At 48.9% G+C, this 12,289-nt stretch overlaps 2 protein-coding genes across 11 annotated transcripts in view; one reads left to right on the plus strand and one right to left on the minus strand.

Annotated features, from left to right (window-relative positions):
- The window catches only part of LOC309645087 (bMERB domain-containing protein 1), a 199,257-nt gene that overhangs the window by 159,061 nt on the left and 27,907 nt on the right, over positions 1-12,289 (plus strand). For 2 of the 3 annotated variants that reach the window (XR_014254733.1, XR_014254734.1), the window contains exon 8: positions 9,809-9,968. Coding sequence is in view for 1 of the 3 variants with exons in the window: in XM_082429686.1 (XP_082285812.1) it covers positions 9,809-9,812 (4 nt within the window). In the remaining 2 variants the exon portion in view is untranslated. Of the gene's footprint in view, positions 1-9,808; positions 10,540-12,289 lie in introns of those variants that run through there. The other variant, XM_082429686.1, reaches the window with a different exon arrangement.
- Positions 6,243-12,289, minus strand: part of MARF1 (meiosis regulator and mRNA stability factor 1) — a 41,118-nt gene continuing 35,071 nt past the window's right edge. For all 8 annotated transcript variants that reach the window (XM_082429607.1, XM_082429608.1, XM_082429606.1 and 5 more), the window contains 3 exons: positions 12,105-12,230; positions 10,549-10,719; positions 6,243-8,846 (listed from right to left, as the gene is read on the minus strand). In XM_082429607.1, the coding sequence (XP_082285733.1) occupies positions 8,602-8,846; positions 10,549-10,719; positions 12,105-12,230 (542 nt within the window). In that variant the 3' untranslated portion in view covers positions 6,243-8,601. The remainder of the gene's footprint in view (positions 8,847-10,548; positions 10,720-12,104; positions 12,231-12,289) is intronic.

Consider the following 12,289-nt stretch of genomic DNA (forward strand, 5'->3'; position numbering starts at 1 on the left):
GTTGTCAGTTTTTTGTTTTCTTTAAAAAATATTTCCTCTCTGGAAATGTCTTTCTCTCTCTTTTTTTTTTTTAATTAATTAATTTATTTATGGCTGTGTTGGGTCTTCGTTTCTGTGCGAGGGCTTTCTCTAGTTGCGGCAAGCGGGGGCCACTCTTCATCGCGGTGCGCGGGCCTCTCACTATCGCGGCCTCTCTTGTTGCGGAGCACAGGCTCCAGACGCGCAGGCTCAGTAATTGTGGCTCACGGGCCCAGCTGCTCCGCGGCACATGGGATCTTCCCAGACCGGGACTGGAACCCGTGTCCCCTGCATTGGCAGGCAGATTCTCAACCACTGCGCCACCAGGGAAGCCCTGTTGTCAGTTTTTATAGCAGTGGGTAATTTCATAGGCTAATGAGTGGGAGGAGTACTCCAGCTATTTTGGGGAAGGGGCGGGGATTTCCCGAAATTGGGCCACCGCCCACGTTTTGACCTTTATGGTCTGGCCTTGGAACTGTTGTGGCACCTGTGGGTGTGTCATTTAGCTTGCTGTGTGTCACGAGGAGACTTGAAGTCTAGTGGAAGTCGACTCATCCTCCATCCTGGACCTATTTGGCTCTCATCAGTTTATGTCGTGTCCTCGGGCTGTGTCACTCTTTTAAAGGTTGTGCCCTGCCCCCTTCCCTCCCGTTTCACAGGGACTTGTCCTGAGGGAGGACACATCTCAGCAACAAGACGTGGCAGGGAGAGGAGCTGGAGGAGGGGTGGGGGGTGGCGTGCGGGCGGGGTCCACCCACCCAGAGGGCTCTCCTGGGCTGCAGGAACCTCTCAGTGCCCCCCTCCGTCCCCCGTGTGGAACTAGAACTCTCTGCATTGGGATTTGTTTAAGAAAAAAAATTCAACTAAATAAATTTTAAAGATCTTATTGGCTTTATTCAACGATTCATGAATCAGGCGGCATCTAAACTAGCAGATAGAAAGGCACTCTGAGGGACTGTACAAAATGAGACTTTTATAGGCAGAAGGGAACGGGACAAGGAAGTTACCCCAGACCAAACAGCAGGGAGATTATGGCAAGGTCGCTTTCCTTTAGGGGATGACAGGGGGCCATCAGGCAGATGACGATTCCTAATCAACTGGTTAGGGCTGAAACTGTAGTGAAGTCTTGTTTTGGTGACACGGGGCTTAGCGTAAGTGACTCCATTTAGGGCCTGTTGTCTTGTTTTTAACAGATCTTTTTGGTTGTAAAAGACCCAAACTGAAGCCAAACAGGCAAAACATAAGGGCACTTCCTGGCTCCTGGGCTGGGATGTCCTGAGGTCTAGGGTACCAGCAGGTCCAGGGATTCAAACGATGTCACCTGGGCATGTTTTCCATGTTTTGCTACCTCTCCATCCCACCTCCCTCGTGCTGGCTTTGTCCTTGTATGGCCCCAGCTATAGCTCCCGGCTTCCATTCCCTGGGCCTTCTGGAGGAACAATCCAGCGATTTCAACAAGAATGCTAGCCTGGAGTCTCCCAGGCCTGGCTAGGGTCACACGTGCAGCCCCAAATCACTTGCTGGACCAGGGGGTGCAGATCTCTCTCAGCCAAGCTGGGGTCCAAAGACTGACTCTGGGGACAGAGTGTGATGTCAGCCCAGTTGTGCCAGAAGAGGAGAGAAGAGATGCTGGGAAGTTAAAAACAAGTGTCTGCTGTCTTTTATTAAGAAACAGGACTTCCCTGGCCGTCCAGTGGTTAAGACTCTGCGCTTCCACTGCAGGGGGTGCGGGTTCGATCCCTAGTGGGGGAAATAAGATCCCACATGCCACATGCCGCGCAACACAGCCAAAACAAAAAAAATGGGGAATAACAAACAGGCTTTCAGAGCAGGGAAGGGGTTTGTTAAGGTCACCAGCGAGCTTGCTGAAGCCAGGACAGAACTCAGAGCCCTTGGGCTGACTCAGTTCTCTGTGTCCCCTTCTCTCTCCGACATCTGGCCCAGCCCCGTGGGCAGCTCAGGCCTGAAAGGAATGCAGTGGTTCTAGGACTGTCAGTCCCCCATGGGCCTCTAGCATGCTCTTGACTTGCTTTACCAAAGAGCTGTTTGTTCAGGTTCGAACAGCAACTGTTTGCCCATGTGAACCACAATCTATGCATTTGGAGAGAAGAAACCCCAGAGGAAGCATTTCTGTGGCTTTAGTCTTTGAACAAAGCGTGGCCCTGGGCCAGCCAGCTCCAAGCCTATGGGCCCCACTTTCAGTCCTCAACCCCCAGAGAGGCCTGGGAGCCTGTTCGACAATATTAAGATAATTTTTTATTTTGAAATTTTTTTTTTTTTTGGCCATGCCGCACGGCTTGCGGAATCTCAGTTCCCTGACCAGGGATTGAACCTGGGCTACGGCAGTGAAAGCCCAGAATCCTAATCACTAGACCACCAGGGAACTCCCATATTTTGAAATAATTTTTTTTTTAATATTTATTTATTTGTGCCAGGTCTTAGTTGCAGCAGGTGGGCTCCTTAGTTGCAGCACTCAGGCTCCTTAGTTGTGGCATGCAAACTCTTAGTTGCGGCATGCATGTGGGATCTAGTTCCCTGACCAGGGATTGAACCCGGGCCCCCTGCATTGGGAGCATGGAGTCTCATCCACTGCACCACCAGGGAAGTCCCTTGAAATAATTTTGAATTTATAGAAGTTGTCTCTAAAACAGTACAAAGAATCCCTGTACACCCTTTGACTCAGATTCAGTGATTGCTAGTGTTTTGCTACGTCTGCTTCATCACTCCCTTTCTCTACGTGCTTTTTTCCAAGAATGACTTTAGCTGCAGACATGATGTTGCTTCTCCCTTAAATCCTTCAGCGCGTATTAAAGAACAAGGGCTCTCTTTCTTATTACAGAACAATTTGCAAAGTCCAGTGACACGACACTATTATCTAGCATTTACATTTTATTGATTGTCCCAATATTTTCCATTATTCTCCTCCTCTGCTATACAGAATCTGGTCCAGGAACAAGTGTGCTGTGTGTTGCCCCGTCTCTTTAACCTCCTTCAATCGTTTTGTCTTTCATGACCATGACAGCTTTGAAGAGCCTAGGCCGGTGGTTTTTTTTTTTGCTGACCTGGGCCCTTGAACCCTTTAATCAATAGAAATTGATAAGAGGCCAGACGAGAAATTCAGGCAAGGCTTTACTGGGACTCATGCTGCAAGCACAAGCGAATGAAAACAAGAAACAGGTGCCCTTGCTCGCTTTCCAAGGGCTGGCGAGCTGGTTCCTTAAATAGGGTGAGGTTGGGGGCAGATCGGTGGGTCCACTGGAAGGGTGGCTTAGGTGGTGTGCCCACCCCCTTGGTGGTGCTGTGTACAGGAATCACGTACAGTATCCTGCTTTTGCTCCTGGCACATCAGAAGTGGCCCCTGGCTTGTGGCCTTTTTGTATCTTATTGTTCATCATTGCCCCGACTGCGCGTGCATGCAGTTATTTTTAGTCCCTTATATAGTTTCTTGGTATCTGTTGCTCAAGGAGACGTTTGTCCAGGGGCAGGAACAAGCACTCCTGTGGAGGGTCCCAGGTCCCAGGCTATCTCAGTTTTAGCTGACAATCTGCATCTTAAACATGTTTTCCTGGTGATCCTGTTGCCCTCTCTGGTCTCCCTGTCTGAGCCCAGAGTCCTGCTGCCGTGGGGGAGGCCTGTGTCTTACTCACCTGTGTCTTACTCACAACTGGCTCAGGGCCTGGCACCCACTGGGGCTCAAGAAAGACTAGACTTCGGAGCTGTGTAGACAGGGACTCCGGCGTAGCTGTGCCACAGAGTGGCTTGGGCAATGGCTCACCCTCTCCAGCCTCACTGTCCCCATCTGTAACCTCACCATGGGGGTGGAGAGTGGTTGGGTTGGTCAGTCTTTTTAAGGCCTTGCAGCTTTGAAGCTTGGTTGTTGACCCTCAGAAGGTTGAGCCCAGCCCAGGGATCCCTTTCCTCCCGCACCAGGAGCTGGAAACTGGATGTCTTAGGCCTCTGATGTCAGTCACTCACTCAAATTCATCAACTATGGGTAAATTTGCATATCATCCATGTAAATTCATCTACTGAAACTATGAGTTGCTTCTAACTAATGGAAGTTGGCAAAGGTGATGGGAAGTCATTTCCTTGATCAGGTTACATTATACAAGCCTCCCTCTTAGAGGACTGGAAATTCTCCTTGCTGGCTTGGTGAACTGAGCTGCCATTCTGAGGAAGCCCAAGTGGCCGGGAACTGTGGGCAGCCTCCAGGGTCTGCAGGTGGCTTCCAGCTGACAGCCAGCAGAACCCAGGGCCCTCGGGGGGCGGTGGGGGGGGGAGATGCGGGAGGTCAGCAGAGGCCAAGCCTCAGAGACCATGTGCAAAGCATCACTGGTCTCCCCACGTACAGAAACGAAAAAGGGATTCCACTTCAGAACAGAGCTTTCTTTTCCGAAACTTCTTTCCTGATTCCACGTCTGGCCCAGACACACTAGGCTCAGCTAACACCGAGGGCTGGGCCCCTACAGCCTGTGGGTGGGTCTGTCTGCACTCACTGTGACTCAAGTCTGCGAGGGAGAAGGGGTGGGGGCAGGGTCGGGGTTCTCTCACACCAGGCCCTGCATCGGGAAGGCTTTCGGGCAGAGGTGGAAGGGCCACCCTGACCACTGCAGCGCCCCTAGCTGGTTCACCAATGTGGGATGAGGGGCCCAGTGGCCAGGTCCTTAGCTTCAACTACAGATGCTTCTTCTCCTTTCCTCCTCTGAACCCTAAATTCTCCCCATTTCCAAATCCTTCCTTCCTTCCCAGGACATGTGAATCCTTCTCTTCATCTTGCTGAGGAAAGTTCTGGCCCTCAATCTCTGATCTTGTCGCACACACCTGAAAACTGAGGGGCTCGCTTTCCCACCAGTTCTATAATTTGCCGACTGCATCCCAAAGGTGACCAGGTTTCCTCATATTCCAACCTAAGCTGTGCCCCAGGGCTGCCTACCTCCCAGGGAGAGACTAGATCTCTCCTGGGAAAGAGACTCGACACTCAGCCTTGAAGTATTAATCCATACAAGCAAATTAGATCAGTCTCCACTGCATGTCTCCCCCAAGAGTGGCGTTAGTTAGACCAGGCTGATGCTGTAATCACATTAGCAGCTGGGAGATTGGCCAGCAACTGTACGTGCCTGAAGTATAGCCATGCAGGAGGGCGTGAGGTCAAGCAAAGCAGTGATGGAGACCTTGCTGACTGCTGGTTTATGGGGCAGAGCCAGGATTCCTGCTCCTCCCCAGCCCTAGAGCCAATATGTGACCTGTCCCCACCTGCAAACGGGGACTATAGCAGGTCCCTGCTGCAGGAGGGACAGGGGTGCTTCTGATGCCTCGGACTCTGCCCATATGAAGCAGCTAGAAACCAGAGAAGCTAAGTCCCAAAGCATGAGGCTCCTCATGGTAAAGGGAACACACAGGTCAACTGCACATCTGAAGTCAGGTCCTAGAAGGTCACATCCATCTCCTCTGTGTGGACAGGTCTGCTTTCACTCTGACCACATCTGCTAGGCTGCCATCTCCAGACCAGATGGGGATTGCACAAAGATAAATGTGACGCCCTGTTTCAACCCGCAATCTAGACCTTCCAAATTTCCTTGCCCCCTCTAAAGGGGCACAGTGGCTGCTCAAGTTTTCTGGCAAAAACTGGCTACCGTGAAAGGTGTTTTGAAAGGATTGCCAGAGGTTTTTAAGAGACTTTTAATGTTGAACTTTAAAAAAAACTGCACTTCATCAAGAAGCAATTTACCCAAACACTCAAGTCTCTTCTGGGTCCTTTCAAAATCTGGAGACGGGGGTGGAGAGTGGGTGGGGAGTAACAGTGGTCTCAGGAAAAGGGCTTCACAGTGCAATGTGTGAAAGAAGTCTTTTTCAAACAGGCTATTCAAAAAGCATGCTTGGCAGTGACCAAAACCAAGGTAGCCTGCAAAATGGATTTCTTTCCCAGGGAGAGAGTTCCTAGGAATTATCCCAAGTTTTATAACTGGAGGGTATTTGTGATTATTGTATTTTCCCCAAACGATTATGAGCTGGAGCGAGGCTGGAAACCCTGGAGGGTCCTGACCACGAAGGGCCAATAGTCCAGTCACCTGCCAGGGCCAGATGCCAAATTCAGAGAGGCTCTAAGACGACAGACCAATTTGCTTTCCATCTCACAGATTCTCAGAAGGGATGAGAAGCTGACAGAACTGGACTGGTATACAATCCGCCCCCCTCAAACGAAACACTCACTTGGAAAACTCAAATTTGATGCTTGCTTTTAAAGTTTATTGACAACTGTTTGGTCCCAACACACAAAACAGCACTTGAACCACAGAAAAAGTGTTCAAACAAAGTAGACAGTTAAGAAAAACATCTCTTCCCCCAAGCTCAATCCAAAACAAACAGTGCAAGATGGGAAAGGGGGTTTTGGTGATAACTTTTGTCTTTTTTTAAACAGATAAATCTAATCTGGTACATCTTTCCACCCAGAAATAAAGAATTTCATTGTCTTAATTCTCATACATCATTTTGTCACATCATTCAATTAAACCTCTAGATAAAAAAAATAGATAGCAATTGGACTGGCCATCGTGGAGTACATTACGAACACAACGAGCTTCGCTGTATTCTCACATCTTCAAACAGCGATTGTTGGAGTCACACACGCGTCCCAGGCTGACAGGTGACTCCAGTGAACGATTCAACCACACCCACACCACAGCGCACAACTCCAGTCTCTTCTTTGTCTGTTGCCCAAAGAAGCTGCTCTTTGAGGCTGTACCTAGTGACTTGTAATGGTGCCTCTTACATCTTTAAAGTCCACATTCTTTACCTTCGAGCAAAACTAAAGTCCACGTGTGCAAACTCAGCCTTATGAAATCTCAGAATAAGGCCACTGATGTTCTCAACACCAACTTTGTCACACTGTTTAAAAGCTTCTTAAAAAAAAGTGCACCTTTGCATTTTACTTCCTGTCACACTGTGTCAGTAGAGGAAATGCCTTTGGGAGGACTCAAGAGTGCCATGATGCCTAGAAGGCTTTCCCAGGGCCGTTCCATCTTGGTTGGGGCCATGTGCTGAGAACTGGGAATCACTGGCTTCATTTAAAAGATTTGGGGAACAAAAAATCTTACTTGTAAAAATCTCTCAATAGCCCTTATCTTGTGGCATTTTATCAAAATGCTGGCTATAAAATCAGAGCCCATTTTCTGGCTTTCTAGAAGTTACAAAATATAATCATTTCCCCAAAAGAAACCATCTAACTAGTGGAAGACCTTATGCCTACAGGTTTTTTCTGCTCTATGAACGAATCCGCCTTTTTGCCCAACAAATACAACCCATTGTAAATGTCAGGTTTCTCCAGGAGGCGTAAGAGGCCGCCGGTCACCGGATGCCTCAGCCACCTCAAGGCGAAGGTCATTCCACAGGGCAGTGCTCCCTCAAAAGCTGGCTTTTCCCAAATGCCAACATCAGACACCACAAAAAAATCCACACATGCTTCCAACAGCGAGAAGTAACAGAGTAAAAGCAGACGCTATTAAGACACTGAGTTAACAGACACAAACACACAAATACTCACACACAAAGCTTCCCAGCTACCAAAACCAGCTTTAAAATTATGAATACAAGGTTAAGTTGATCAACCTTGGCCTTCCTATGTATAGATAGAATTTCTGTCTCTTCCTAGTGGAAAGAGCATTGATACCGTTCCTGTTAAAGCACCTCCCTCCTCAGCTCTGATTTGTAATTTATGCATTTGATGCATATTTTAGAAAATCAGACTCTCTTCCCAACATTGCCTCTCGACACACAATAATGTGTGTTGGAATTCAAATGCTGACTTTAAATTCATGACACCAAGACCATCTATCTCCTTTTCCTTAACCTAATCCATATCAAACTGGAACTTAAAAGGGAAGCTTAAAACATCCTTGACTTTCTAGAAAGCTCCTAAATGGAACCCCAAAGTGGAAACATTTTAAAAAATCTGTGATGAAGCCACATTTTTCAACTACAGACATAGTTAAATAAAAAACAAGGCACGCTTACAAGTCACATGGAAGCCAGGAGCCTTCACATCCAACCAGAAAATACATTCTTCCTGCCTCGCCCACCCTTCTCCTTCAGTGTTGTGATTGCACAGGATCACAGAACAGGCTTTGCTTCAAAGACACCTCATGCATTTGATTAATACTGTCTGAAAACATCAGTAAGCAAAGGCTTAGAGACTATATTATGCTACATGTAAGATTTTACCACTGACATGGCTTGATGGAAGTAAAACCACTTCCTTCTTGCTGAGTTCTCACTGCTGTCTTCTTACAGAACACCATTACGCTTCATGGTAACTAACAAAAATTTGTTAAAATATATTAAGGATTCTTTAACAAATGACGGAATTTTTTTTTTTTTTCCAAATAAGTGGGGGAAAGAATGAAAGAAAAACTTCAGCTCAAAGCTGTGTCAATGTAAAAGAAACAAAACATTATGGAATATGTCTAAAGATGAAGTAACTGGTTTCTAGGGGGTCTTCATTAAAACAGAAAAGGTTTCTTTGAACCCACTTTTGTGTGCAGAATCAGACAGTGCTTTCCCATCCTAATTCTATGTTCAAAACGAGACTCAAAGCTTGGTTATAGGTGCAAAGGAAAAGTTGGCTGCCAATTTTACTCTATTTTTGGGTTGCTTTTTGGCTGGGCTTTCCACAGGGTCCTTGCTGAGCAGCGACTCTGGGGTTTCCGTGGAGAGGCAGGGAGGCACTGGGACGGCTGCTGAGACGCCAGATGAGCTGGAATCAGAGGGCAGGTTTTCGTTCTTTATTGGTATTGGAATTTCCATTTTCTCTTCTTGGTTTAAAACCATAATTTCTGTAAACACAGGAAAGCAAACACATTCAGTTCTAGGACCTGCAAAAAGTGTTTGTTTTCAGTTTTTCTCCTTTCTCAAAAAAATAATCCCCAAATGTCACACCTATGCCATAATTTACTTATTAGCTCTGTAGCCAATATTATGTGTCACATAAGTCAAACATTTATAAACTTCATCTCAGGTCTCCCTTGAATTACAAAACTTCAGACACCTTCGTTTTTGGCTACAAATCAATGTGCAGTGGTTTAAAAACATTTTTTTCCACTCTCTCTGCCCATTCATTCTCTCTGTCAGGTAGTTAAGGACCCATAAGCCACATGTGACCTAAAGACTTTTAGACCAGGAGAGGCCTTGGTACCAGGGGGCCCTGGCCTATTCCACTGACAGAGGACCGTGCTCTACGTGGACCCAAGGTGGGGCTGGGGAGGGGGACGGGGGAGCAGGGCAAGCAGAGATAAGGGGAGAACTGCACAGAGTCAGAAGTACCCTCAAAAATCCAGGAAGTGAAGCAGCCACTTTTCCCAGAGCGTGCACAGGCTGCTCTTTCTCCGGCTGAGCCACAAGTAACTAGCCTGCTGTAGGAACAGAGCCACACTGCTTGGAAGTGATGTGTCCTTATACCTCGGACTGCCACTGCGCGTGCAAGGGGCTCCCGCACCAGAGGCACATGGAGGCTGAGGGTGACGGCGGGGAGGCAGAACCTCAGCTCAGCTCTCAGGCTGACCCTCGCTGGGGAGAATAACGGACAGAACTGCCAGCACCGCTCAGATTATTTCTCTCCCCGGCACACAGGGATGGCTGAACTCAGCACACTAAACACACCCAGGCCACACCCACGGAAGAGCTAGCGTCAGTTCCCCACCACGTCCGTGCTTCTAGGGGAACCAGCCCGCCGTCGCCACGGCCCAGGGCCAGCTCCGCAGCCAGGTAGGCAGATGTCTCCCCACTGACTATCTTCCAGATAAACAGCCTCAGCTCTTTCACTGGGTGACGGTGCCAAAGGCTGCTAAGAAGACCGAGGCCTGGGTCAGCAGGGTCATCTCCTGGATGGCAGTGCCAGCAGAGCGGGGAAGGACCATCCCAACAGAGGAGACGACAAGGGAAGGACCTCGACAGAGCAGGTGGGCCGGCCTCTCAGGAGGCCAGGGACACGACAGAAAAACAAGAGGCCTGGGGCTCCAATCCTGACTCTGCCTCTTCCTAGCCGAGCAGCCTGGGGCCCGTGCCATCTCGAGCTGTGGCACAAGCTGGGGCACGAGACACAGGTGCCCTCCCTCCCCTATTCACAGTCCCACGAAGCCCCAGTACCCTCTGGAGTCGTTCAACTCTGGCCCAGACCGGGGGTGACGTGTATGTCTGGTGACGGGCAGAGGCTGCCGCTGGAGTTGCTGCACTTTCCAAAGGTGGGCAGCACAGCCCAGGAAGCCCCTGCACGCTCCCCCGTGGGGTCCCCACCCCCAGTGCAGCTGCAGCACCCCTCAAGACCACCATCGTTCCCTTGCTTGCTGCTCCCTCAGCCACCTCGGGCTGTGAGCAGGAACCCTGATAGGAAAAGGGGGTCCTGAATAATCCTCACAGGTATATTTGTGCCTGAAAAGGTAGAGTCTCTCCCCACTCCCATCAGTTAACATCTCAGCATTAAGGGTTTACTGTTTAATCGAAGCCACAGAGGAAACCCCGCAATGACCCAGTGCCTCCTACCAGAGGGCTCTTGGGGGCGCTCCTCAAACTGAATGAGATCAGCAGACTGGAGGATGACGGGATCCGGTCTCAGCTGAGGGGACGGCAGGCACGAAGGGACAGGCGCGCACAAGAGGTCCACGGGGGAGTCGTTGGTCAGGCGGAGGAGCTCCTGCTCCACTGGATGGGGCCCTGGAGGAGAAGACAAGCGGGGCTCCACTCAGGACTGCGCGGTCTGTGCCTGAGGCTTGCCCTCTCCTTAAGGTCAGGAAGTACTCAAGAACTCAAGGTTTATAAAAAAGCCGTTAACAGAAAGGTCTGGGTCACGCTTGGTACATGAAATGCCACAGCCAGGATCTCCCGATTTGTGTTCTTAGGAACACAAAGGGGGCAATTAAAAAACGCTGAGAAATTTAAAAACCCATAGAAAGTAGTTAAGTGAGCAAAAGCTCCGAATTAGAAGACTTGGGTCCCAGTTCTGCCACTTCCTCGCTGAGTGCTCTTGGGTAAGCTACTTAACCTCCTGGAATTTCAGTTCTTCATTTGTAGGATGGAGGTTACTACTGCTGAAGGCTGTGCTGACAGCTTGAGAGGATGAGCTACATTCAGGTGCTCTGTAAAAATGTAAAATGCTACATAGCTGATTATCCTATAAACACAGAGCACAGTAGCCCTTGTAATTATTTAACAACTTGCAGAGTCCTATGAAGATAAAACTCTCATATGTAGCAATGGACTCAAAATTCAAGCGAGTTGATTTCTATCTAGTACACAGAAGATTCCACATAAAATCAGGATGACTCGATGTTGTTCTGAGTAATCCTAATGCATTACTATTAAGTCTTTCCCAGGGATGTCCTGTGACAAAGACTCTCCCTAACCCAACTTTAGTCAGGAGTCAGGCTCCGCCAAGCCCTCTTCACCACCAGACCTTGACCTTGGCCTTCTGTGTCTCTTGTGTCCTTGCCATGTCCAGTCTTGACAAGAATCTTGAGAAGTCAGTTTAGCAAAAATCCCCCAGCCTTTTGATATCTGATCAGGTTCCTCATCCCACCCCACCCCCAACCTTTGATGTCTAAGTCCTTGGCCTGCCTTTAACAAGAATCCTCTTAGGTCGGCAGGAATCCCCCTACCTTGATGTCTCGTCTTGGTAGTTTCCCAGCCACTGACCCCCTTGCTCTGCTCCTTGACTATAAGCCCCCACTTGTCCTTGTCGCATTCAGAGCTAAGCTCCATCTCTCGCTCCAACGGCAGCAGAGTTGACTCCACTGTGATCATCTTCAAGTATTCTAATAAGTGTCAGAATCTTTTTTCCTTTAACATCTGAATTGTGCTGGCTTATTGTCATTATGGGGGCCGCCGACATCCTTCAAGAACCTTAACCGGTCAACCATCAAATGCAGGCCAGTTTTTTCTCTGTTCTTAACCAAACACCAGACTCCTTTGGAAAATGCATGAATACTTACCTTTAAGGAATGCAAATGACCCAGTGTCGTCCTTCCCCCTCAAACCACCCCAACTCTACCCCAAGCCATTTCCTGAAAATTTCACCAGCTTTGCTTTATTTTTCCTCTTACCGTCACCGCCTGCTCTGAGTTTGAGTTCCAAGGCTGTGTGAGATTCGGGCACCTCCAGGATGCGCTCGGTAGCTGAGGGCCGGGTTTCATGACTGGCAGAGGGGAGACCAAGTGAACTCACACGACCTGGACGACAGACAGCACCCATCAGAGGGGGATCAGGGCGAGAAATGGGGCTTCTGAAG

Source organism: Balaenoptera physalus (assembly GCF_965194825.1).
Source record: "Balaenoptera physalus genome assembly, chromosome: 16".
In the NCBI taxonomy this organism is placed as follows: domain Eukaryota; kingdom Metazoa; phylum Chordata; class Mammalia; order Artiodactyla; family Balaenopteridae; genus Balaenoptera; species Balaenoptera physalus.